The sequence below is a fragment of the Lynx canadensis genome, chromosome E2, assembly GCF_007474595.2.
Source record: "Lynx canadensis isolate LIC74 chromosome E2, mLynCan4.pri.v2, whole genome shotgun sequence".
In the NCBI taxonomy this organism is placed as follows: Eukaryota; Metazoa; Chordata; class Mammalia; order Carnivora; family Felidae; genus Lynx; species Lynx canadensis.
The window spans coordinates 27,538,762-27,564,970 of NC_044317.1; the positions used below are offsets into that span (position 1 = coordinate 27,538,762).

The 26,209-nt window shown below is 53.5% G+C and overlaps 1 protein-coding gene across 1 annotated transcript; it reads left to right on the plus strand.

Moving 5' to 3' along the window:
* The first annotated feature begins 5,040 nt into the window (after positions 1 to 5,040).
* Positions 5,041 to 24,545, plus strand: LOC115502629 (plasmolipin). Its single transcript, XM_030298199.1, has 4 exons — positions 5,041 to 5,230; positions 20,847 to 21,020; positions 23,176 to 23,298; positions 24,429 to 24,545. The coding sequence occupies exons 1-4, from the start codon at positions 5,096 to 5,098 to the stop codon at positions 24,543 to 24,545; spliced, it is 549 nt and encodes a 182-aa protein (XP_030154059.1). The 5' UTR covers positions 5,041 to 5,095.
* Positions 24,546 to 26,209: the final 1,664 nt, after the last annotated feature.

The following is a 26,209-nucleotide window of genomic DNA, read 5'->3' on the forward strand; positions in this document are numbered from 1 at the left end:
AACCCTGAGATCCTGACCTGAGCAGAAATCAAGAATGGAAAACTTAATCATCTGAGCCACCCAGGTACCTCCGGGAAATTTTAAATTCCTTACCACACAAGGGCATATGGTTCAAACCTTAAATTCAAGGAAAAAGAAATATGAATGGCCAGTAGGCTTAAGTAGGAACCCAGCCCCACTAGCCAAGTATTAGAAAATGCCAATGGAAACAAGAGACTTTTTTTTTTTTTTAATGCTCATCACACATATTGGGGGTTGGGCAAATAGTTAAGCTCACTCTTAACAGGGGCATCAACAAATATGGTCCTTTGTAGAATCTACAAAAATTTGGCGGTATCTATCAAAAAATGTAAATACCCTCAATCTCGTGGTTTTGCTTTGAAGACTGGATCCATAGAAAATCTCACCTGTGAGGAAAGACGTGTAAATAAGGAGGCTTATATAATATTTCTTGTAATGAGGAGCTATTGGAAATCACCTATCAGTTGGGGGGAAGGGACAGGGAATTAGTAGCCACTTTATCACTATTACATGACATGTAAAAAGGTCAGTCTTCGTGTGAAATTGAAATTTCCAAGATGTTAAGTGCAAGTCAAGTTTCAATATATATAGTAGAAACTTATTTTTTGGTAAAAAGATTTTTGAGGGGCGCCTGGGTGGCTCGGTCGGTTGAGCGTCCAACTTCGGCTCAGGTCATGGTCTCGCCGTTCGGGAGTTCAAGCCCCACATCGGGCTCTGTGCTGACAAACAGCTCAGAGCCTGGAGCCTCCTTCGGATTCTGTGTCTCTCTCTCTCTCCCCCTCCCCTGCTCATGCTCTGCCTCTCTCTGTCTCTGAAGGATGAATAAATGTTTAAAAAAAATTTTTTTTTTAATTTTTTTAAATGACACTCAAAGCAAGTCTTTACATTTCTACACGTTATGTTAATGTGGAAAATGTTGGGGTTCGGAGCCAACCGCCAAGAAAGAATTCTTGAGACGTCTTCCGTGGAAAAAGGTGGTTTTATTACAGCACAGGGATAGGACTCAGGGGCAGAAAGAGGTGCTGCCCTGGGATCCTGAAGAGCTATTGATTATATGCGGGGGTGGTGATTGCGGGGGTATTGATTATATTGGGGGGCGGGGGTGGCGAAGGTAAAGACCTGGGGAAGTTTCCAAAAGCGTTCTCATTTGCTACAGGATCCTGGAGGCCTGGCTCTAGTCCAGCCAAGGTTGGCAGGAGTTCCTGGAGGAATGTTATAGTGGGCTGCGGGTTATAAGGAAATTTAATTTCAATTTTTTTTAATGTTTATTTATTTTTGAGAGAGAAAGAAAGAGAGCGTGAGCAAGGGAGGGGCAGAGAGAGGGAGACACAGAATCCGAAGCAGGTTCCAGGCTCCAAGGGCTTGAACTCACACACTGTGAGAGCATGACCTGAGCTGAAGTCAGACACTCACGACTGAGCCACCCAGACACCCCAGAAGGAAATTTAATTTTATCTACATTTCCGTTTTGCCTTTTCCCCCCACATCGATGTGGTAGCGAGAGAAGACAAAAGATAAGCCAGATACTCAAAGTCTTCTCAGTGATTAACTGGAGGTGAAGGTGCAGCTTTGGAGACGTGTGTGTGCCGTGCAACAAGATCAATGGATGAATTAGTTGTGTGATCAAAAATAAAGACATCGAACCAACCCTACTGCATGAAGCATAGAGTTGGATGGAAAAGTGTTCAATTAATAGTTGCTGATTATAATCAGCAACTTCCCAGAGTTGGCTTCTGGAAGCTGCTGGATGAGCGCCAGGGGAACCTTTCTGCGGATTTTTAAAAATTGCAAATTGAAAGATATAACTACCCTCCAAAGGGCGTTATTTTTTGAAATAATAAAACCCACTCTATTACCGAGGGTTTAATAACCAGGTGGTCTGGTCTCTGGCTGCCTCTTAAACATCATCTCTCCCCAATCCCTTCAGCTCATAATCTTTTGTCCCGCCTCAAAGACCCCAAAGTCTTTCCTGCCCCAGGGCCTTTGCACATATGGTGGTTTTCTCTGCCTGGAATGTTCTTTTTCTGCCTGATTCCTATTCATCCTTCAGGTCTCTGCTTAAATGTTTATACTTTCCCTGACACTCTCCAACCCTCAATTATTCTCTCCCATGGGGTCCTGCTCTTTTCCTGTAGTAATGTTATCACAATTGGTAACTATCAATTTATCTGTGGGTTTGTATATCTAGATTGTCTGTCTCCCCCATCAGACTTCCTGAGGGCAGGGTTTCTGGTTGGATGGCTCACAGCTCTGTCCTCAGTGCCCAGCCCATGCAAGGTACACCTTAAACATCTGCCCAGGGCCTGAATCTCCACTGCCTCTCCAGCATGCCCTCATCCCACCCCAAGGGAGGGAGGCCCAGCACATAGTAGGTGCTTGGCCAGAGTAGAGAGTCTTTATAAAACTGAGGACTCAGACAAGGCATGCGCTGCTGGTGATCTGTGTGGAGATGGCCTGCTCGGACCCCAGGGACGGAGACTACCCTTGGAAAGGACAGGCATTCTGGGCCTCAACCCTGGCTCTCATTCCCCCACCCCTTCCCAGACCTTCTAAGGCGCCAGTGGAGACTCTGGGTGGGTGGCAGTTTCCTTCCCACTTTTTCTGACGGAGGGGTGGGAGGGCGGCGAGTGAAGTTGGTTTGGAAGAAAATGTCAAAGTAAAAAACAATGCAGTGATTGAGTCTTGCTTGTTGCCATTTGGAAGGAATGAAAGTGGGATTAACCAAAAAAGCAAAATCTAAACCCAAATCAAAACCCAAACACTCTACTGTTCTAGGATCTGCCTCAGAAACAATCATCTTACTGTTTCCCGTGTCATAGTAAAATTAAGGGTTTACCCAAGAGCTGTGTTCTGCACTTGGGCTCCTACAGTGTGCAGAGAGGCTGGTCTCTGAGTCTGCAGCTACCAAGAAGCTCTCCTCATCTCCTGAGTGTGTGGGGGGTGGGCAGAAGGGGCTCAGGTGCATTGTGGCAGAAGGGGTTGGACACCCAGTGGTTCCGTCATCATCCACCAGTGATATTTTCCATCAGATATTAGCCATCAGATCTTGTCACCCTCCTGTCTGAAACCCACAAGTCCTCAGAATAAAATGTTAACCTCTCCCCTCCATTATTGCGTAGGCTGAATAAATGGCCACCCAAAGATAGCAGATCCTATCCCTGGAATCTGTAAATTTACTGTCTAAAGAAAAAGAGTCTTTGCAGATTCGATTCTTGATATGGAAGGTAATCTGGATTACCTGGGTGGGCAGAGATTGGGGAGATGAGGTCACAGGTCAAGGTCAAGGCCACCACCCAGAGCTAGAAGAACAAGGAAGATAGTCTTCTAGAGCCTTCAGAGGAACAGCTGTCCTACTGATACCTTGATTTTGACTCACTGAAACTGATTTCGGATTTCTGGCCTCTAGAACTGTAAGGGAGTACATTTCTGTTTTGTTTTGTTTTTGTTTTGTTTTTGTGTTTTGTTTTTTTTTTTTTTTTCAACGTTTATTTATTTTTGGGACAGAGAGAGAGAGAGCATGAACGGGGGAGGGGCAGAGAGAGAGGGAGACACAGAATCAGAAACAGGCTCCAGGCTCTGAGTCATCAGCCCAGAGCCTGACGCGGGGCTCGAACTCCCGGACCGCGAGATCGTGACCTGGCTGAAGTCGGACGTTTAACCGACTGCGCCACCCAGGCGCCCCTGTGTTTGTTTTTTAAGCCACCATGTTCAGGTGGCAGCCACAGGAAGCTATTCTGATCGTCTAAATAGCCCTATGGGACCTGGTCTCTGCCCACCTGTCAAATCTTCCCCTTGCTCACTTTGCACACAGCCCCACCAAGGATCTTTCTGTTCTTCAAACTAACTAGCTTCCTCCAGCCCCAGGGCCTTTGCACTAACGAAGTTGTTCTCCCAGATCTTCCCTAAGGCAGACCGTACTGATGATTCAGTTCTCTGCATAAATGTCACTTCTCTGAGAGGTCTTCTGTGCCTAGTTTATCTAAAAATTGTCTCCTGACCATCTCTGTCACATCCTCCTATTTTATTTTACTCACAGCATTTGTCACTGAAGTCATTTTTTCTTCCCAGTTCATTACTTGTCATCCCCAGTAGAAAGTGGGATCTGAGAAGCCTCGCCTGGCTTGTACCTGCTGTATCCCCAGGGCCTGGGATAGGGCCTGACATATCGTAGGGGTTCTGCAAACACTGGTTGGTAAATAATCTGTACAAGCTTCCAAGGCCTGAAGGGTGTGTGTATGTATGCGCATGCGCGCGCGTGTGTTTCGGGGTGCAGGTGGAACAATGAAACCCTAACTCCAACATCGTCTCCCACCTTGTGAGTGGCTTCCCCCCATCACGGTATGTCAGGGGCTTCATTTATTTTACACAACAGTCCCTCTGTTACAGACGAGGAAACCGAGGCTCAACGATCTTCTAAGTTACTGCTTAGCGCGTTCGGAAGTGAAAACCACATCAGTGGAGTCAGGTGCAGCCACAGTTTCCTCAGCCCCTCACCTCCTGGGTGCTAGGTCTCCCGGACTCCTTAGGCGGCGCTGCACAGAGGGGCGGACCTCGCCTTAAGGAGAGAGCTCAGAGAGAAGGGCACCCAGCGCCCTAGAGGCATCCAGGAGAGGGCCTGTAGCACTGCGCTCTGCCAGCCGAGTTTACCCTGGGCTTGGAAGTGACGGGCTAGGAGGGCGCGGAGCAGCGGTCAAGGCTGCGGCGAGGGTGAGGGCGAGTCCCGGCAGGCGGCTTTCCTCGCTAGAGAACGGAGCCGCCGTCCAGGCTGGTTGTGGCAGAGACCCATCTCATCGGCCGCGGTCTCGGTGTCCCCGTCTGGAAAGTGGGACGCGGCCTCGAACAGCTCGGGGTGGGTGGGGGCGGCCAGCGGGGAGCGAAGCGTTAAAGGGGCGGGTCCCGCGGCGGGGGCGGGGCCGCAGCTCGGCAGCACCTGAGGGCTCGCGGCTCCCCGCCCCTGCACTGCGCGGAGCGCCGGAGCCGGAGCCCCCGGGGAGAGCGGCGCGGCTGCGGGCACTCGCGGCGGGAGGGGCGGCGGCGGCGGCCGGAGGGACGTCAGGAGGCTAGCGGAGCCGCCATGGCCGAGTTCCCGTCGAAAGTGAGCACGCGGACCAGCAGCCCCGCGCAGGGCGCCGGCACCTCGGTCTCCGCGCTGCGCCCGGACCTGGGCTTCGTGCGCTCCAGCCTCGGTGCGCTCATGCTGCTGCAGCTGGTGAGCGCGCGCGGGCCCGCGGGGTCGGGGGCGGCCGGGACGGGAGGAGTCGGGGCTCCGGGGGCTGCCTGGTTTGCTCCTAGTACACCGTCACCTTCGGCTCCCGTGGGCCGCGACGCGCGGTGCCTATCCCGGGGCGCCTCCGGGACGCACGCCCCCGAGGCCACCCTGGAGGCCTCTCGCCTCGAGACCTCCCCGTTGCAGACCCTGCAAGCACCCGCGTTCAGGGGGCCCGCTCTCGCACGCCCGTCGAGCCCTGAGGTGGTCACTGGAGGCCAACCAAAGGAGCGCTCACAGACGCACAATCGCTGCGCACAACTGTCTCATTCTCAGTCTCTGCCTTTGCCAGGACGTGCCCCCAGCCCTCCAGGGCACCCGGCTGGAGTGAGGCAAAGTCCCCTCCGAGTGGCTCCGCGTAGTCACTCCCCAGAACACTCCTTGTCTAATCGAGAGGGCACATCCGTTCCGGCGCGTACATTTAGACACGGCCCTGGGGGCTCCCGCTCGAGAGCCGGGCTTTTCTGGCTTCCACTGGGTGCCCCACCAGGTTCCAGCCGGTTTGGCCGGTCCCGTGGGGCCGAGATACCCCGCCCGATGCAGGCGGGAAGGATTTGTGGGAAGCTAGAGGCTAGGCTCGGATGCCTCCCCGACCCTGTGCACACCCCGGGAGAGGCAGACCGGTGGGGACGCCCCACTCCTCCACACATCAGTTCAGGCCCATAGTACCCTCAGGTGGCAGTCAGGAAGCCGGGTGGCTGCCCCTGTAGGAAGCTTCCCCACCAACCGAGGTCCGTTTTCAGAGGACTAGGGTGGAACTGGAGGTGGGCCAGGATCCATTTTCTTTTAGGGCATCTCCCGCCGTCCCCTCCTGCTGGGTCCTAGCTTGACTGCCAGGCTGGAAGTCTAGGTGGTCGGAGATTTCCGCTCCCCCCCCCCCCCCAGGTGTCTGCCCGCCTCCATCTGCACCTGGGTCAGTGCTAGCTCTGTTTTAGAACTTCACAAATCTCTCCCTGGGGCCCCCTCCTCCATCCCAGTCTCAGACTCTTGGAGGGGTTTGTTTGAAATGTAGATTCTGGATCCCCACCCCGGAAGAAATGTGGAATTGGAATTTGAATCTCAGGAAGTGCAGCCCAGAAATCTACATTTGCAATCTTCTCTCAGTTGTTTGGGAGATTCTGGAAGGTGGGTAGGACGTGGGGTTGGGGGCTGATTGAAGTCTGCTGGTAGAAAGCACCTCTCAGGAGACGTGCTCCTCCTGGGTGGGAGCCTCCGTCCGGCCCTGGGGGCAGAGGAGAGGGGGGATGAATTCGGAGAGGGAGCTTTTGAGTGGGACTTCACTGAACTCTGTGGCAGAGCGAAGGAAAGGGGGTTCAGAGTGTGGGGTGCCGTGTGAGCAGGGCTTGGGGATGGGTGAGTGGAGAGGAAGTTGGGGGGAGTAGGAATCCGGTTGGTGAAGCTGGAGTTGAAGCCCTTTTTCTGAGGAGGTCGGAAGCTGAGGGCCTCGAGTACCACCGCGGGAGATGGGAACCCGGTTCAGCTGGCAGCCTCAGCGGGGTTTGCAACAACGGGGAGATCTCTACTGGGCTCTGCAGAGGATGGTGGGCTGGAACCCTAGGCCGTGATCCTGGTAGTCTGGCATCATTTGCATTTGAACACTGAGAGCTGGGGTTGAGCAAATAAGAGGGCCCTGCTGTCCCTGCCAGATCCCTGGTCGATTCCTCTGCAGGAGGCTGTTTCTGATTTGGGGGTCCCTGTGGGCCCAGCAGCCCCGCCCCGAGCATCTGGGCCCCTTGCACAGATATCAACACTGAGGTCTACGTAGAGTGTAGGACTTGCCATGAGGCCTGTGGGGAAGCTTGGCACTTAGGTCTCCGGACTCCTAGGGACTGGGTGTGAGTGGGGTGGCCTTCCTTTGCCCTCCCTGAAGTGCCTTTGCCCCTGGAGGTGGGGGGATGAGGGTCTCTCATCAGAGTTCTGAAGACCTGCACCCTTTAGTGCCTTAACCAATCTACTTGTGGGAGAAGCTGTTTCCTGAGCTGTTTCTTTGGCCACAAAAGACAGTTTCAATGGACGGCTTCCTGGTTCCACCCAACAGGCACCGCCATCTGCTGGGAAGCCATGAAAGCTCCCACCAGTCAGGTGCGAACCATGCTCCAGGTTCTTTGGCAAGGGCATTCTGTCCTCTTATTCTCCCCATTTTACAGGTGAGTAAGCTGAGGCTCAGAGGTTAGTTATTTGTCCAAGATCTCACGGAGTGAGAGAGCTGGGATCTAAGCCCTGGGTGGTTAGACTTTTCTGGCTCATGTTCTTAACTACCACGGTCAGCTGTGCTCCCACAGGTCACAGGTGTGGTGCTTTTGAGGGAGTGATGGAGGTCATCCCTGACACCTGCCTGCTCTCCAGGAGCTCTTAGTCTGTGAGGGAGGTGCCCAGAGGATGAGCGTTTTGTGCACGGATCAGGGAAGGCTGCATGGAGGAGACAGTAAATGGGAGATGAAAGCTAATTCTCCTTTATTTCCCAAAGGATTTGGTGACGTTTTCTAGAAATGGTGGGAGGAGGGGTGGGCAGAAAGGCCCCAGCTCCCTGGGAAGGAGATGTGCTTTTTGGTATTAAATGTGTCCTGAAGAACCTCAGTGTTCACTGATTTATCACCCCCACATCTGGGTCCAGAAAGAATTTAAATGGAATGTGATATTAAGCCATGTACAGCAGAAAAGTTAAAGTAATATATTGCTTTTTTAAAAGCTTGTTTGTTTATTTAGAGAGAGGGAGAGAATGAGAGAATCCCAAGCAGACTCTACACTGTCAGTGAGAAGCCCGATACAGGGCTTGAATTCACGAACCATGAGGTCATGACCTGAGCCAAAATCAGGAGTAGCTCGCCCAACCAACTGAGCCACCCAGGCACCTCTAAAGTAATATATTTCTTAAAGTTGGTGTGTGTGTGTGTGTGTGTGTTTGTGTTGGAGGGGGAAGGGTTGATTTAAAGAGAGCTAAAAAGAGATCACTGTACTAGGAATCTATAGCAAGTTTAAGGTTGTTGATTCTTTAAAAAAATTTTAAGTTTATTTTGAGAGAGAGAGAACGGGCAAGTGGGGGAGGAGCAGAGAGAGGAGAGAGTGGGAAGCCGCTGAATCCTACACAGGGCTCAAACTCAGGAACCACAAGGTCATGCCCTGAAGGCTGTTGATTCTTTGTTGAGTTTCCTAGCAAAGGGGGAAATATGATGCATTTATGAAGGTAGCATCTAAAAAGCAAGCAGACAAGTTTGATCTAGAGATAAATCTTGGTCTTAAAGACTTCCAGAAAGAACTAGAGGCTTTGATGCTGCAAATCTTTGTGTGGCTAGGATGTGGCAGGAAAGTTGTGCAAGGTGTGGTCAACTGATACTTATGGCCCTGGGGGAAAAGATGATCCTACCTGGGTTTACTGGTGAGGAACTTGTATAAGGTCACACCTGCTAGACTGTCACAGTCAGAATTTGCACTCAGATCTGGGAATCCAAAGCTTGGCTCTAGCCTCCTGTTTTGTGTTTGGTTTTTTCGTGGTTTTTTTTTGTTTGTTTGTTTTTTTTTTGTTGTTGTAGTTTTTGTATTTTGGTGGGGGGTGGAGGTTTCTAGGGTGCTTTGGAGCAGAAGGAAAGGAACTTCAGGAAGGGAGACTTGTCAGGGGCCAGGGCCACTAGGGAAGGCTTCCTGACAGAAGTGGGCCCTGAAGGGTTTAGTTACAAGGAAGGGAGTAGTAAGAAGGAGGTTCCGAACAGATGAACCTCAGAACAGGTTGTGTAAAAGTCCAGCAGTCAGAAGGCATCCCTGAGGCCTCAGGCGCAGAAGCCCAGATAAATAGAGGCAATGACAATGATAAATGATAATAGACAATGATAAATAGACAGTGGCAATAGGGCTGTCAGTATTTGGTACCTTCTGTCCTTCCTTTTTGCAGGTGAATGAACAGCTCTCAGAAGCTTCACCTGTCACTAGGTCACTGTGATCCATGGGTCTTGCAGAGTACTGGGGGGAGTGAGCCTTCGTGTCCTTGTTGGTAAAAGAGTGATGGTGAGATAGCGAGGAATATGAAAGATGATGCTGTAAAGGGCTTGGTGCAGCGTGTTTTGGAATGAAGGGCAGTTAGGATTCACAGAGCCATAGAATCCTAGGGTTCTTATGCTTGCTTCCAGAGGTCCCTCGAGCTTGCATGCTTCCAGGGACGGGGAGCTCAGTTCCTCTCAAGGCTGCCTGCTCCATCCTTGTGTATTTGGGAGTGTTAGAAAGTTCTTCCTTAAGGTGATCTTGGCTCTGTCCCCCCCCCCCCCCCCCCCCCGCAGGCACTTCGTTCCTCTCCAGGTGGGGGGCAGGGCAAGTTACCGGCAAGTTACCTCTCTCCTCCAGGAGGAGGGGAGGAGGCTGCCCCGGTGAGGTGGTTGGGGTCTCAGAAGTGCGTGCAGAGGTCAGCCACATTGGAATTGCAGTGCCGGGGCCTCCCAGGGCTTTCCTCTTTCCTGAGCACTGAGACTTGGGGGTTTAGCCTCCTTGGTGCAGCGTTCCAGGCCCTGGGAGCTCATCTTCTGCCTCCTGTGTCCAGAGGAAACCCGCGCTTTGTATTGTTAGCTCCACCCACACGCCCATTGGGTCCTGCCAGGAGGGAGTCGAGTATTCACAATAAATATGTGAGCACACTCTCCTTAAAATGTCAAAACTTATAACACAGAAGGCCAAAGTTATTCTTGGATCACCTGCCCCTCTCCTCAAGGGGACCACTGTTGGGTGTTTCTGGTTCTTTTTCCTGTACGTTGTAAAAAAACATGGATGCTTTTATTCTGTATCCTTTGTTCAGCACTTTGCTTTTCTTACACTCCAGGCACCTGAGATCCTTTCTGTCATACCGGGCTGTGTCCCTCCCTGTTAACTGTTTCAGGGTCTGCCCTAGTGTCACTGTTTCTCTGTTGAGGGGCCCGTTTAAGGGGTGGCCCAGTCGGTTAAGCGTCGGACTGTTGATTTCAGCTCATTCGTGATGCCAGGGTCTTGGGATCAAGCCCCACGTCCGGCTCTGCACTGAGCGTGGAACCTGCTTAAGATTCTCTCTCACCTTCTGCCCTTCTCCCCTGCTCACACTTTCTCTAAAAAGTAGTATTTCTTTCAAAACTGTTGTATTGAGGAAATTATACAGGCACATGGCAAAACATTCAAACAATGCAAAGGGTGATTAATGAAAGCCTCGTCTCTCTCATCCCGGACGCGTCCCCCGAGGCAGCCTCCTGTGCGAAGGCGTAGTCCCCGCTGAGTCGAAGCCTTCTACACATAACCGTGTCCTCGCTTAAAAACCACAGATGGGAACACTGGGTGTGTGTGCCCACCCCGCCTGGCAACCCCCTTGGGGATGTTCTATGTCAGCACACACCGCACTGTGTTTCTTTTTCGGATCCTTTATGCTCTTCATTTCTTTAATAGGTAATATATTTACTGCGGTTCAGAGTAAAATAGCCTGGGCCAGAGCGCAGTGACAAATCTCTGTCCCTTCCTGGTTTCGAGTTGCCCTGTCCACCCCCCCACTCTTGTTTCCCAGCTGCCTTTGTTTCTCAGACTTTTTCTTTAAGGAGAGAAACGCACATGTGGCACACCTGTCCCCACATTACCCAAGGGATACGGTCTCTCCACATCCTTCCGCACTTCGCCTTTTCCACTCAAAAATGTGTCTTGGCAGTCTTTTTGTCTCCGCGTGTGGAGCACGGTCACATTGGTCTTCGGGCTTTGCAGCGTTCCATTGTGTGACTTGAGCGGCCCCGTTCCTTTGTGGACAGACACGTGGCGTTTCCACTCTTGCTGCTGCACACGCTGTCGCAAGGAACGATCTCACGCGAGCCCCTGAGCGCGTCTGTACAGTACATTTCCAGAAGTAGGACTGCTGGCTCAGGGTATGTGTGTGTGATTTTGAGAGAGAGTGCCACACGCCCTCCTTAGGGGTCACCAGCCTGGTGAATTAGCACCTGCTCCCATCTGAGAGGTCAGGGTAGCACGGGCAGTAAGTAGCGTTTGCATTTCTCTTATGAGTGAGGTTGACCTTTAAAAAACATGGTTTGCTTTTTAAATTTTTTTTTAATGTTTATTTGTGAGAGAGAGACAGAGACAGTGTGAGCAGGGGAGGGGCGGAGAGAGAGAGAGGGAGACACAGAATCGGAAGCAGGCTCCAGGCTCCGAGCCTGACGCGGGGCTCGAACTCACGAACTGTGAGATCATGACCTGAGCTGACGTTGGACGCTCAACTGACCGAGACACCCAGGCGCCCCTAAAAGCATGTTTAAGAGTTGTTTATATATTGTTGTCTGTCTGTATTCTTCCTCTGTTCTATAAAGTTGTAAGTCTGTCTTTCAATTGCTAGGAGCTTCAGATGACTTGCAAACATCTTTTTCCTAGTTTTGTTTTTGATTTTGGTCATGGTGTGTTTTTTTGTGTTTTTTTTTTTTTTAATGCCACACAGACTTCTATATATATATTTTTATAAATGTTTGTTTATTTTGTGGGGCGCCTGGGTGGCTCAGTCGGTTGAGCAGCCGACTTCGGCTCAGGTCATGACCTCGTGGTCCGTGAGTTCAAGCCCCGCGTCGGGCTCTGTGCTGACAGCTCGGAGCCTGGAGCCTGCTTTGGATTCTGTGTCTCCCTCTCTCTCTGACCCTCCCCTGTTCATGCTCTGTCTCTCTCTGTCTCAAATAAGCATTTAAAAAAAATAATAAATGTTTGTTTTTGAGAGAGAGAGAGAGTGAGCCAGCAGGGGAGGGGCAGAGAGAGAATCCCAAGCAGGCTCTGCATTGTCAACACAGAGCCCACTGTGGGGCTTGATCTCACGAACTGAGCCGAAGCCAAGAGTCAGTCGCTCAACCGACTGAGCCACCCAGGCGCCAACCCTCCAGTTTGTTTATTTTTAATTCAAATGCATTGGACGCTATTACAGTAAATTGTTATACGTTTGTACAATGGCGTACCATGCAGCTAGTAAAAATATAATGTCTTACCCCTTGGAGAAAACAATAAGGCAGCTCTGTATGTGATGGCCAACAGTCTCCAGGCTGTACGGTTAAGTGAAAAAAGCAAGGTGCAAAACTTTGTGTGTAGAATACTACCATTTGGGGCGCGTGGGTGGCTCAGTCGGTTAAGCATTCAACTTCGGCTCAGGTCATGATCTCACAGTCCGTGAGTTCGAGCCCCGCGTCGGGCTCTGTGCTGACAACTCAGAGCCTGGAGCCTGCTCTGGATTCTGCGTCTCCCCATCTCTCTTTATTCCTCCCCCACTTGTGCTCTGTCTCTGTCTCTCTCAAAGATAAAAACATTTTAAGAAAATACTGTCGTTTGTATGGGAGAAATAGGGAGACTGTAGCCAGGCACCTGTCCAAAGAGTGTGTGCGTGCTCGTGCACATGATCTCTGGAGAGATGCATAAGAAACCACTCTCTGTTGCCGCTGGGGAAGAAATGGAGTCTCAGGGGAGGAGGGAGACAGGTCAAAAACACCCTTTTACTGCCTCCCGTGTCCTACAGATTAGGATTTAAAAAATCAGATTATGTATTTAAAAAATAAATGAAATAACGTATTAAAAACCTTTCAGTGAAGATACAGAGTACAAAAGTAGTACAGGTAGTTTGTGGGTATGGCAAAAACTACAAAGGTGGCACTTGAAGGGCCCCTCAGGCCCAGATTGGGGAAGACACTTTCCCATGAACACACAGCAGCAAGCAGTTGCCCTGAATTCCGGGTTACTGGCTGGGTGACCTGGGGTGGTCTCCTTAACCAGGTATAAATGGAAGGAGCCTGCAAAGCCGTCTACTCTGGTGGATGGTTGCTGTTTCTGTGTGGCAGGGTCAGGTGTTGGTCAGCCCTTGAGAGCTGGTGAGTTGTTTGTGTGGCGGGATTCAGTGAGGACCGGGCCCTGATCTCCTGTTCATGGAAGGTCTAGGGGAGCCACCGGGGTGCCGCCCTGGTCCCCATGGCCACCAGGAACCTGTATGGTGGGCAGGGAGGGGTGGAACTATTTTTCTTGGTAGCCCAGTGAGCCCAGCCCTCGATACTAACAAGCCCTTTGCTGTTGGTCTGGGTTGGCCTGTCCTGTTTACCCAAGGGGGAGAGGCCAGGGTGGCACCCCAGGGTCTCATAGGGAGATTAGGGCACGAAGGCAAGGGCCGAAGGTCATGTAGGGCTCAGCATTCAAGCTGCTAGGCGATAGACCTGGGCCTGTTCTAGGTCATTCTAGCTTTCATTTTGGGGGTGAGGGAGTCACACATCAGATGATCTGCCACCCTATATGAGGCTGGCCAGATGGGGTCACCTGTCCCTCCTTGAAGTTAAGATGGGGCAGGGCTTGTGGGTTGTCACCCACAACAGTTCTAGAGTCAGGACCAGAGCCAGTGTCTGAGGAAGGAGGGTCAGGGAGTATGGATGACCTTCAGTTCAGTCTCTCTGTACCACCCTGTTCCCCATCAGGTGGGGCCAGGCTGCATGGGTTTAATGGAGTTCCATATGCTCCCGACAGCCAGCTCTCTCTGGAGGGTCACTGGCGGGACTGGGACCTGTTTGTGGTGCCAGGCCCCCCAGGGTGCTAAGTACATAAGCTTCTGTCATCCATTCTGCCCCAGGGTTCAAGGTCTGCCCTGCCCCTTCTCTGCCCTGGACTCCCCCCCCCCCCCCCCCCGCCCCGTAATATGGAGACCGTCCTCCTCTGGGCGTCTCCAGCTACTGGGCCACAGAACTGTCCAGGCCCCACCCCTTACTGTGTAAGACCTTGGGCCAGGTCCAGATCTTCTAAGGGCTTGGTTTCTTCATCTGTGAAATGGGCTGTCTGGCCCCGGAGTGGAGAATGGGAACTGGCCCGGGGATAAGCAGGAGGCAGTCCATTGGGAAGATTTTTCTAAAACTCTGAGGGAGACCACAAAGTAACAGGGTAGCAGCGGGCTCCTTGACACGCTGAGTGCAAGCAGAGTGGGCTCCTTGACAGGCACTGGAGGTAGGGGGCTCTAGGGGCAGCTGGGCCGCTGGGGTGGGTGTGCAGAAATCTCTTCCACCTCTGGGATTTAAAATTTTCAGTTCCGAGACTCAAGACTGAAGAATAACAAGTAATGTGACAAAAGCCGCATTTGGAAAGCCTTGCCTCTGGGTGAGCCAGGCCCTGGGCCAGTATTCCCGTCCCCGTGCTCCCTGCCACAGCCCGGGGTGGGAGCCACGTGCTGTGTGCGCAGATTCTGGTGGCAGGCTCTGTGTTTCTTTCCCAGGGTCCGTAAGGGAGCCTGGCGCACAGCCGGCCTTCAGGAGACTTTGTTCAATGACCGAATGGCTCTCCCGTGCACGCTTTCCAGTGAAAGGGAGGCTGAGAGGAGGTAAACACGGTGCCAGGCCTGGTGGAGCCGGGAGGTGGCCCCAGGGCCCCCTGAGTGCTCAGGTATACAGTGTATACAGCAAGCGCTCAGAGTATACAGAGCGGGAATTCCACGGAGCCTAACCCCCAAGCCCGCCTCCTCTGCACCGGGAGGGGGTGTTGCGTGGGGTTGTTGTGGCCAGTTCAGGCACCCGGAGCCTCTGTCCCCTGCGCCTTTGTCTCCTGTGACACAATGGGTGGCTTTTTGTCCCCATAAAGTCCCTTTCACTGTAGGGAGAAGGGCCAGGGCGGGGGTGGAGACTGGGCCTGGCCAGGCCAAGTTCTGAGTGTCCTCAGCTGCCCAGATGTGTCCCTGTGAGGGGGAACCCCGGAAGGGCTCATGTCGCCCCTGGACCTCAGTTTCCTGGATGGTGCAGTGGGGAGAAGGGAGTCCTGGGGGCTCTTGGGCGGGCCCCATCCTCATATCGTCTCCAAAACCTTTGGGTTCATTGTCAACGTTTAAGCTGAAAATTTCACATAGAAATTCAGATGTTTAGTGTCTCTTGGAAAATTGGAAGTCCTGGAACCCTGGGCTGCATTCCCCCAGGTGCCAGCAGGCTGCTCTCAGCTCCGCAGTCCCCACCTGACCCACCTTGGCCATTTCTGTGACCTGCCTGCCTTGGCTGAGTTTGAGCCCCCAGTGTCAGACTCCAGGCTCTGAGGTGCTGTTCCTCCTTGTGGCTCCCTCACTCTGGGGGATGGGACAGTCTGACAGCCCCCGAAGTCACTCCAGCCTCCTACAGCTGTTAACTTTTTCCTTTACCTGCAATGACACGCCTGTGAGGTGATCAGGATAGGTATGCCTGCCCAGCTGTCTCACATGTCAAATGAGGAAATAGACCAGAAAGGTTAGGTGACTCTCCCAAGGCTACACAGCAAATCCACAAGGGTCTGACCTGGCCCAGGAAGTGGAGAGGGTTAGGAGAGTCGGGGTGACTGTCCCTGGGTGGGAGAGGACTTAGCTTAGTGCTGGGCTGCTGGAATCCCTCCCGTACGGGGGGGGGGGGGGGGGAGGGCTTTGGGTCCCCCTGGGGGGGAGGGGGTGTGCATTGAGGAGTGCCAGGCCCAGACTGAAGGGAGCCTTGGGGAACATAAGCAGACCTTCCCTGTTCCTGTTGTACTAAGGGGAAGACCGAGGTCTAAGGGCTGAAGGGTTCTGCCCAGGGCCCTTCAACCTGTGAGGAACAGAGAGTATACTTCCAGGAGGTGTTCTAGAGCTGAGCTGGGCCGCCTGACGTTCTGGGGCCTCCTCTCCAGATAAGCCCAGCTGCCTTACCTGAAAGACGGGTGGGGCACAAGCTTATCACTTAATACACGGTGCCTGGTGCTTAAGGTTAGATACATTCTTTATCTGAGGGAGGCCTCCCCACCCCCCCCCCCCACCCCCAAGGAACTGCACACATTGTTACTACCTCAGGAACCCAGGCAGAGAATGGATTGGAAAACCCATATTCCAACCTCTCAGACTGATAATTACAGTAGAACCTGTATTGAGTGGTAAGCCCATGTTGGGTACTGATCTGAGTACCTTACAGATATTTATTTAATCTCAGAACTACCCTATGAGGTAGGCACCTTTTGAAGGTGAGGACACTGCGGCACAGAGAGGTTCAGCAACTTGCCCTAGGTCACGCAGCTAGGAAGTTGGCAGGGCCAGAGCTCGAACCCAGTGAATTAATAGGCCAGCCTTCCGTCAAAACTGATGCCAGTGTCACACAGATCAGATCATGACGTTCATCTGCAGTCAAAAGTTGCTCAGAAAGACATACTGGTTTCCTAGGGCTGTCATAAGAAAATACCAATAAACTGGGTGGCTTCAAACAAATTTATTGTCTCGCAGTTCTGGAGGCTAGATGTCCAAAATCAGTGTGTGGGCATAGTGGGTTCCTTCTGGAGGCTCTGAAGGAGAACCTGTTCCCTGCCTGTCTCCTAGTTTCTGGTGGTTGCCAGCAGTCATGTTCCTTGGCTTGGGGACATATCACTCTGGTCTCTGTCTCCATCTTCACATGGCTTTCTACTTCTGTGTATCTCTGTCCGTTTTCCTTCGTTTTATAAGGACACCAGTCACTGGATCAGGGCCCATCCTAATCAAGGAATGCCTTTCTGTCTGGCATTTGTGATGAATCTCTCCTCTTTGCAGGTGATTTTAACAAAAATATCGCTGTTCTTCAATTGTTTAGAAATTATTTTGTAGGCGCAAAGGTCCTGGGGAATGCGTGAATGTGTCCTTTTTGACAGTCCTCATTTAAAGAGAAAAATCTTGGATCTGAAGTCTTTAGATTTTTTCTCAGGGGGATAAAAAAAAAAAAAAGCCCTGCACCTTCAAGATTTCCAGACAGTTCTCTTTATCTATAGTGCTTGCCTGAAGAGATGTTGCAAGGGATGCATTAAAGGAGCGAGGGGATACGGTTTGGTTCTGTGTTTGTGTGTCTGTTTCTCACAGAGAAACACGGGGGCAGATGATGAATGTGTAGGCAAGAGACAGGGACCCGGAGGTAAAGGCCACTTCGATATTGGTTGAATGAATGATCTCGGCGAGACGCACGTGCTCAGGGCACCAGAGCTGCAAGGTGACTGTCGTGGACAGAGGGGCCCGGGTAAGGCCCTGGAGACAGGCGGCTTCCTGCTCTCTGCCCTCAGCTACCTACCGCTGTCCCCCTCCTTCTGAAAAGTGGTGTTTACTCTCCTAGAGTGGACCATAGGACAAGCCCTCCGACCCCTTCTTCCTGCTAAAGTGTGGGTCCACAGCAGGAGGGCTGCTCAGGCTGGCAGAGGGGTTGGCAGATGTGGGGCTGCCCTGTCCTGAGTGGGGTCTCCCTGAGGCCCTGGCCTGGGGTGCCCCATTGGGATTCTTGGGGGAGAGCGGACGGGAAAAACCAGTCTGTCTGGTTCAGATGGAGAAGTGGACTTTTCCTTGTCTGAGGCAGAAACCTTGTCTGAGGCGGCTCCCAGGGCACGGGGCCAGTGGGGCGCAGCCAGGAGGGACACCAGAAATTCCTGCTGCTTATCTAGCAGCTCATCTCTCCGAGGCTGCGCTTGCTGGTCTGGAAACCAGGGCTGGAGGGCAGGGCAGAGCCAGGAGACAGCTCAAGTGTCCTCATTTTTCACACAACACTAAGTAACCATCAGCAGCCTGGGTTCCAGAGAAGGACAGATCTGGGTGCAACTTCTGCCCTGCCCTTTACCCACGGGTGATCATGGGTGACCACAGGCTCATTTCCCTCTGAGCTTCTGTTTGGAAAATGGGGAAAATAAATAGTACCAACTGGTGAGGGGGTTACAGGGAAACGGTGAAATAAGAGGGGAGGTGCTTTCCAGAGGCCTGTGCGGCACCGAGCTGGAGAGCATTAAGTGGTTATTGCGACCAAATCTAGGAGTAATAATACTGATAATTCACAGGTGTACATTAGGGTAGACCGAATTGGTCCGTCCTTCCTTCCTTCCTTCCTTCCTTCCTTCCTTCCTTCCTTCCTTCCTTCCTTCCTTCCTTCCTTCCTTTTTAGTATTTCCTTACTTTTGAGAGGGAGAGAGAGAGGGAGACAGGATCCAAAGCAGGCTCTGCGGTGACAGAGAGACCAGTGCATCGCTTGAACTCACAGACCGTGAGATCGTGACCTGAGCCGAGGTTGGACGCTTAACCGACTGAGCCACCCGAGCGCCCCCGAATTGCTCTTTTCTTGATTTTCATTGCACTGCGTTTTCAACTTCCTTTTAGGTAGTTGGAACCTGCAGCACAATGGCATGCAGGCCTGTAAGGACCCTACTTTAAGATCATTCTTTGTCCCTGATGTGCCGAGTTCTCACCTGGGAGGGTCCTGCTGCTTTAGGAGGGTTGGTTCTCCTTCGGAGCAGGGAGCTCACCCAGCTCTGGGAAGGGGGTGGGGGTCTCTGCCCCCCTGACGTGTCTGTTTTGAGCAGGGTATGCTGAGGATGGGTGGTAGAAGGTGGGGCAATGGGCTGAGACAACCTGGCTCACGGGCCTCACTGGGAACGGCTCTGTGCCCAGTTTGTGTGCCTGTGGGCAAAGCCCTGCCACCTGTCCCACCTTCCTCACCTGCAAAGCGGGCCTGCCCATCTCCGATGGGGCAGCTGAGGCTGGCGTGGTGCAGTATGAGTGGTGTCCCTGCGGACCCACCCCACTGGGTGACGGGGAACGGGCGCAGGGCTCTGGAGAGGAGGAGTGGATGCCTTTCCCGCCTCCCGCCCTGGGCTGAGATCTCTCCCCGGGTGGAGGGGGGGCAAGGCCCGCAGCACATCCACTGACTCACACCTGCTTCCTCTTTTAGTACACAGCACCTGTGCAGGGCAGGTGTCTGACTCCTACTTCATGGATAAGGAAACTGAGGCCTGTTAGCTCCGAGCACATAGGTATTGAGCAGGTATATGCCAAGCACTGTTGAGCACCGGAGATGCAGCAGTGACCAAACCTGGATTCCTCACGGGGCCTGCATTCTGGTGGACGGACCGGAGTTGCCCCGGGAGCCGCACAGAGGGGGAAAGGTGCTCGCCCGGTGTCCCACAGCACGGGCAGGATTGACCCCCAGCTGTTGGCTCCCAGGCCTGGGGCTCCACCTCCCACTTTCCAGCGGTGCTGTGGGAGGGACGCCAATCAACCACACCCTCCCCCAGCCTCTTGTGCCGGAGCGGCAGGAGGACGCGAAGGGAAGGTCGCGGGTCGCTCTAGGGGTTGCCGGACTCCGGGCCCACTCACCTAAGGCCGTTCCTGCCCTGCCCCCCAAGTGTAGGGGGATGGGTACTGAAACCTCCCTTTTGGTCCTTGGCAGGGGTGCTTCGGTGGGGGTGCCTAGCAGGTGCCCAGCACTGGCCGGCAGAGGAGCTTTTGGCCTGGGGGGCGGGAGGGGGGCACTTTTGTCTCTGAGACCAGCGGCTAGAGGTGGATCTTGCTTCTGAGGCGCTTCTCTGGGATCCAGCCGACGGTCTGCTCATTCTCAGGCTGTGGCAAGGTCACTGCGAGGCCTGCTGCCACGTGCCTGGATGCCGCCCGAGGAAGAAGAGGGCAGCCCTCTCTGTGCATCTTCATCAGCAAAGGAGCCTTTCTCCAAAGCCCCATGGTAGACCCTCCCTGCCTCAGCAGCCAGACCTGAGTCATGCCTAGCTCCAGGGATTCCAAAGAATGCCCTTGGGGACAAGGGAGGACGCCTCAGCCTAGGGGTCCTGGGCAGCAAGGAAGAGGGTAGGAGAGGTATGGAGGAGGCGGGGATGGCTACATGTGAGGTGTTGCTTGTGGGCTCTCCTGAGCTTTGTGGGCCATGCCTCAGAGCAAGCCCGTTGCTCATTCCCACGCTGCCAAGTTCCCCAAGCCGGTATCAGCCTGTCTGCGCAGGATTCCCCGTGGCCCGGAGGGCAGTGTATCCAGCGGGGAATAATAAAAGCAAACGTCTGTTGTACCCATTTATATACGTGAACTTACGGGTCCTTGATGTAGCCCTGTGAGGTAGGTATGGTCACTATACTCATTTTACAGATCAGGTGACCAAAGCACAGAGAGGTCGTGAACTTGCCCAAGGTCACACAGCTGGGAAGGGAGCAGGGTTTAAAACCAGGTAGTGGGCTGCAAGGTCCATGCCGTTAGCTGCTTCACACACTGCAGGGATATTGGAGCCCACCCTGCCATGTGGGAATGGTGTGAGACTCAGTTTCTCCCTGAGAAACGGGATGGTAGCACCTGTATAGAGAGGCAGTTAGGAGAGTCAGAGAAGGTGGGAAGGGCTTGGTAGGGTGTCACATGGAAGTCACCCTGAGGCCCTGGGTGGGAGGACAGCACAGGCTGTGGGTTTTCCCACCTCTGGAAGTTGGACTGTGTCCATCCCTCAAGGATGGCGACTTCACCTTTCAGCAGCTCTTACTGAGCCCAGGTACCGGCTGCCAGGGTACAGCTATGGGTGAGACAGTCATTGGCCTGCCCCCAGGGAACTCAAAGGCTGGGAAGGAAACAGTATCCCAGTCCTGGGTGGTAGGTGCCTAGGGGGGCCATGAGAGCACAAAAGAACGTTCTAGAACCCAGACTGGAGGAGCAGGGAAGGTGTCCCACGGTATGTAACATTTCACCTGAGGATTTGGTACATGGTGGTATACAGTAGGAGCCAGATAAATATTTTTCTCGACTAAATGAGAAATGTGTCCTGCAGAGGGAGCCCTGTGGCCTCCAGCCAGAGCGGTGGGGGTTCTGGGGGACTCTGGCCCTGTCTCGTCCCTCCAGGTGCTGGGGCTGCTGGTGTGGGCCCTGATTGCCGATACCCCGTACCACCTGTACCCAGCCTACGGCTGGGTCATGTTCGTTGCTGTCTTCCTCTGGCTGGTGACAATTGTCTTCTTCATCCTCTACCTGTTTCAGCTGCACATGAAGTTGTACATGGTGCCCTGGCCGCTGGTGGTGAGTCCGGGTGGGAGCCGGGGGAGGGGGGGGCGGGGGTGCTTCCAGGCTGACCCCTCTCCCTCCGTGAGGAGTGGCTCGTGGGGGCTGGCCCTCAGCCAGCCTGCAGGGCCGAGTAGGGGAGGGAAGATTGATGGCCACAAACCAGGGAGGACACAGGTTTGGCTTTCTCCGTGGGAGGGAGTAGAAGTGAGGAGCTCTTGAATGGAGAGCCCAGAGGCCATTTGGGATCTTGAAAGTATTTTTCCTTTTTGGGGGGCAGTGGGGATTCCCGTGTTGCCAAGGGTCTGTCGGACTCTGGCAGCCCTGTGTCTGGAGGCTGGGCTGAGCTGTCCGGAATTACCCCGGACGAGGCCCTCACAGCCTGGGAGAGGGTGGTGTCCCAGGTTCGTCCGGGCCAGTCTCCTCGGGACACAGAGCTGAGAGCGTCCATAGGAAGGACCCCGGCCAGACACACAGAGAGCTGCTGGGCTTTTTTCTCTGACCCGGAAAACCCCTGCAGCTGGGGTCTGAGGCTTTCAGCTCTGCAGCGAGGCAAGAGAGGCACATGATTGTAAGACAAGCGAGGCTGGGACTAGGCGGCATTGTTTGGAATTCAATGACTTTTTAAACCGAGGAAACGTGAGTCATCCTCAAGACAGACCGGGTTTGTTAGATCTTGACATCACTGGCAGGAGCCAGGCAGTGTTCGTGGTGGGCGCTGGGCTTGGAGGGAAGATCCTGGGATGAGGAGGGGTGGCCGGACTTCCTGGCTGGGATCCAGCCCTTGCTCTGTGTCCCAGGAGCCTTGAAGAAAGAGATCTCCCGAGATGGCGAGGCCTCAGTGTCCCTGATTGGGGCTCTAGCCCCAGCTGTTGATGGAAGGAGGCTCTTTTCCTGGGCCCATTAGCAGATAGGGCAGGGAAGGCTTGACTGCATCCAGAGAAGATTGGATTGGGATCGCCAGAGGGTCATTGTCTGGGACGGGGGCCACCAGCACCCTACAGGGCCCGGGCAAGATGAGTGAGTGAAGTAGATCAGGAGGGGTTCCGGAGACCCCGCATCCACCTGTCCATAGGGAGCCACCTCTCCTAGTTCCTACTGTTAGCGGGAGTGCAGGCCCCCTGGTGCCAACTCTTGATATTTTAGGATTGAAAGTTTTATATGAAATCTTCAGGTTTTCATATGAAATCTAATTTTAGAATGTTGGTGATTTTTATTTATTGAAAATAACCTTTATTTTTTCTAAATGTTTATTATTTTGAGAGTGAGCGAGCAAATGAGCCAGCAAGCGAGGGGGTGGGGGGAGGAGAGAGAGAGAGAGAGAGAGAGAGAGAGAGAGAGAGAGAGAGAGAATATACCAAGTAGGCTCTGATCTGTCAACACAGAGCCCCATGTGTGAGATCATGATCTGAGCGAAATCAAGTCAGACACTTAACCGTCTGAGCCACCCAGGTGCTCTTAGAATGTTGGTAGTTTAAAAAAAAAAAAATCTCTAGGTTGAACCAGACATGCCTGAGGGCCCCCAGTTTGCAGTGTCTGCTAAGACTGTTTACTGGCTCCAGGGGCCAAGCACTGGGGAAATGGGACTCAGCCTGAATGTCAGCTGAGGGTCCTCCCTGTCAGTCTGGTCCAGAACCCTGCGGGGTCCTGACCCTGGCATTTGACATGGGGGGCCTTGAGCCGAAGATGTTGCCAAAAGGCAGACATAGATTCCTCCCACCGGGGTAGAGAGGGATGTGAGGTGCTCCCAGGCCCAGCCTCAGGACCAAGGCCTGCGGTGCCAAGAGGGAGGGCCGAGCTTGTGCTGAGCCAACATGGAAGAGCGTGGCCCTGGAGTTCTTTAGCAGGCCTTGGTTCAATCTCCTGCCATTGGCAATGGGTTTTGCCTCTTGGGACCGCCGCTGCTCCTGACCAGATCACTTCGGGCCTCCCCCATCGTGTCCCCTCCCCGCTGAGCCTTAGGTGTGTTTACGTTCCCAGCTCAGATGGCCACCGGCCTGACCCCATGTGGACTTCCCTTCTAGTGGCAAAGACCCAGGTCTCCCTCCCCTTCCTTGAGCCCCAGCCCCGGTCCTGGCTACTAAAGGCAGGTGCCGTTGGGAACCAAGAGGTTCCACGCTTCCTGGAAGAGTCTGCTGTCTTAAGCCTGTTCTCCCCTCCCCCCGCCCCCCAGTTAATGATATTTAACGTGGGCGCCACCGTTCTCTACATCACGGCCTTCATCACCTGCTCTGCCGCCGTCGAGCTGACGTCCCTGAAGGGCACCCGGCCGTATAACCAGCGTGCGGCTGCCTCTGTGAGTATGGTTCCCCGGGGCGCCCTTGGCAGTTAGTTACAGGGGAGACGGGCCAGACCAAGTCTATGCCCCAGGACTCCCACCACTCTCTGGACTGAGGCCAGCATCCGCCACCGCTAGAGTTATCATCTCAGGGGTTCAGGGAAGCTGAGCTTTCAGTCTTCCATAATTAACAGTAAAACCTTGAGGAACCAGAATGCTTGGGAAGTACTTTGTGGTAGTAAATGAAGTTCTGGGTTAACCGTTGAACTTTGTTGTTAACCCGGGTGTTCCATACTGATTGACAGTCATATGCCCCCTGGGAGGACCTGTTAAAAACTGTCGGCCCTTCTTGAAAGGGGCATTTGCAAAACCTTTTGGCTTAAACCATTTGGGGGGATTTACAGGGTCTCTCAGAAAGGCCAAACTCGGGCTCCCCGTGAGGTAGCCAGTGAAATACCAGTGACCCCCGCCACACCTGTCCTGCCTGACTCCAAGGGGCCCCACACAGACCTCTCCTCACAGGACCCTTTGACTCCCACAGTGAGGAGGACAGGGACTGGTAGTCCCTGTGGACAGACAAGGAAACTGAGGCTCAGAGAGGTGGGCACACCTAGAGGAAGTCCAGGGTAGGGCAGGAGCTAGACCAGGAAGAAGATGGTTTTGAAATCCGTGGTAGAGACACGGAGCTTCTGAAAATGGCCACCGGTGCTAGCGTAGGGCACCTATGAACCGATTCCAGAAGATTCCCTGGAATCACAGTGTTGTCTTTTTAAAACGAAATCCCTGATGTGTGTGTGAACTAGCTCCTACCCCTCGGTCACTCTTAGCACATCATCCAGTCGCCCTCATCACAGTCTGACATACCTTGCCTGCGTGGTTCTTAATAGATTCCCCCGCGAGAATGTAATGTCGGCAGCCCCAGAACCTGGCACCCATCGGCACCCCCAGACACTTGCTATAGGAAAGTATGGCTAAGTTGGAGTTGGTGCGGGTGCTAGAGCAACTTGTTCTGGTTAATGGAGGGGCGTTGCTCAAGGTTTTGCTGTCTGTGGGTCTGAGGCGGTCTGTCTGGCACTCGGATCCCTGTCACCCTACCCCCCAGTGCCACAGCGCACACCAACTCAGCTTTGGTGTCTTCTTCCTTTCAGTTCTTTGCATGTTTAGTGATGATTGCCTACGGAGTGAGCGCTTTCTTCAGCTTCCAGGCCTGGCGGGGCGTGGGCAGCAACGCAGCCACCAGTCAGATGGCTGGCGGCTATGCCTAGGCCACCTGTGCCATGGCCCACCTTGGGGCTGAAGGCTGCAGCTGGGTCACAGCTGGGTCACAGCGCGGGGCGGCCTGCAAGCCCGAGGCCCGAGCCCTTTGTGGAGTCGGCCTGGAAGGGACTACGCCTGCTCCGCTCTGCTCCTCAGACCCGGGCTCACCCAGCGCTCCTACGGAATCGGGATCCTTCCTCTGGTTTGGCCCAAGTCGGCAAGCGCCTGGGCTGGAGAGAGGCCCATGGCTGACACCACCTGCCCATCCCCCGTATTTAGTGGAAGGTGACGGGGGACGCGGGGCTCTCCGCTTTGTCTTTAGAGACTCCAGTGTCCAAGGCTGGAGCCCAGTCTTCTCACCAACACTAAATACACTAACGAGGACTCCAGACCTGCAGCCGCTGGCCCACCATAGAATAAGCCTAACAAGCCGCGAGTATTTACCTTAGTCTTTGCCCTGGGACTGCAGAGCGAGCTCTCAGAAACCGGCCTCATTCCTTCAGCCGCAATTCTGACCTGACCCTCCCTCCCTCAAGCCAACAGGTGGCTTCTAGGGAGTCATCTGTGGAAAGAGGGTTAGGATTTCTGACAGCATGGTCGTCCTTTTCCTGCATTTCAAACATACCAGTTATTTAAAGCAATCGGTCTTAAGCAACTTCTCAGCGATTAAAAACCTGGCCAGGTTTCCGTCCGGTACCCAAGCCCTTGTTTGTAATATCCCCTCTGGGAAAAGCTAACCGTGCCACCTGCTTCCCGGACGCTGTTGATTAGGCACATGGGACATGGAGGAGGGAGGGACTCAAGACCTTGCTGGTAAGTTGTCCCGTGCTTGGTGACTTGGTTCTCTTTGGGTTTTTTTTGTTGTTTTTTACAAAAATAAAGCTGGAAGAACCTATTTGGAAAAGATGTTGGGTAATCATGGTTCTAGACGCTTATACAGCCCAGGAAGCCGCAGCTAAATGTTGTACTGGGAGGTTCAAAATCCGGTTCTGGACTTAGCACCCCCAGCTGCTACTCTGACCTGAGGCCACCTGAGTACCCTCCTGCTTGCTTTCTTTGCCAGGGACAGTTCCCCTTCATGCCAGCTGTCCTGACAGATTTAATAGACCCCCCCCCCCCCCCCCACCCCCCATTCTCAGAATGGTGTCCTTTTAACACTAAGCCAGTCAGTTATCCCAGCTTTAGGCACATCAAGGTCACCTTGCTGAAGGCGAGACTGCCATCCTGTCCCCTGCCTTGAAAGTGTGCAGTTCAGAGATCAAGTCATCAACGCGAATAACAGGCTGGATCTGGGGGGCCGGCGGCAGACCACAGAGAGGAAGTCCTCCTGACCGAGCTTATGTTTCTCTGCCACACATGCTTTGGATAGTAAGTAGGCTGAGGGGAGGGCATTTCTGGGCACCCCTTGGTCCTTTTGCAAAAACCCAGGGATAATTAGGATGTAACTCCAGTAGTCCGTAGGCTCCCCTTATCCACGTTCTCACTTTCTGCGTTTTCAGTTACTCGCGGTCAGCTAGTAGCCTGGGAGCAGGCAGTCCTCCTCCTGAGGCTACCAGCAGGGTCAAGCTGCACCAGTCACCTCACTTCATCTCAGCCTGGGGGCCAGACCTCATCTCCCATCATCACAAGAGTACAGGAAGTAGGATATTTTGAGAGAGCCCACCGTAATGTA

Bases quoted from the DNA above. Each gene is read 5' to 3' on its own strand.
- LOC115502629 (XM_030298199.1), top strand. From the start codon at position 5,096: ATGGCCGAGTTCCCGTCGAAAGTGAGCACGCGGACCAGCAGCCCCGCG. The intron at 21,021-23,175 runs GTGAGTCCGGGT...CCCGCCCCCCAG, and splicing joins TGGTGCCCTGGCCGCTGGTG to TTAATGATATTTAACGTGGG. The intron at 23,299-24,428 runs GTGAGTATGGTT...TCTTCCTTTCAG, and splicing joins ACCAGCGTGCGGCTGCCTCT to TTCTTTGCATGTTTAGTGAT.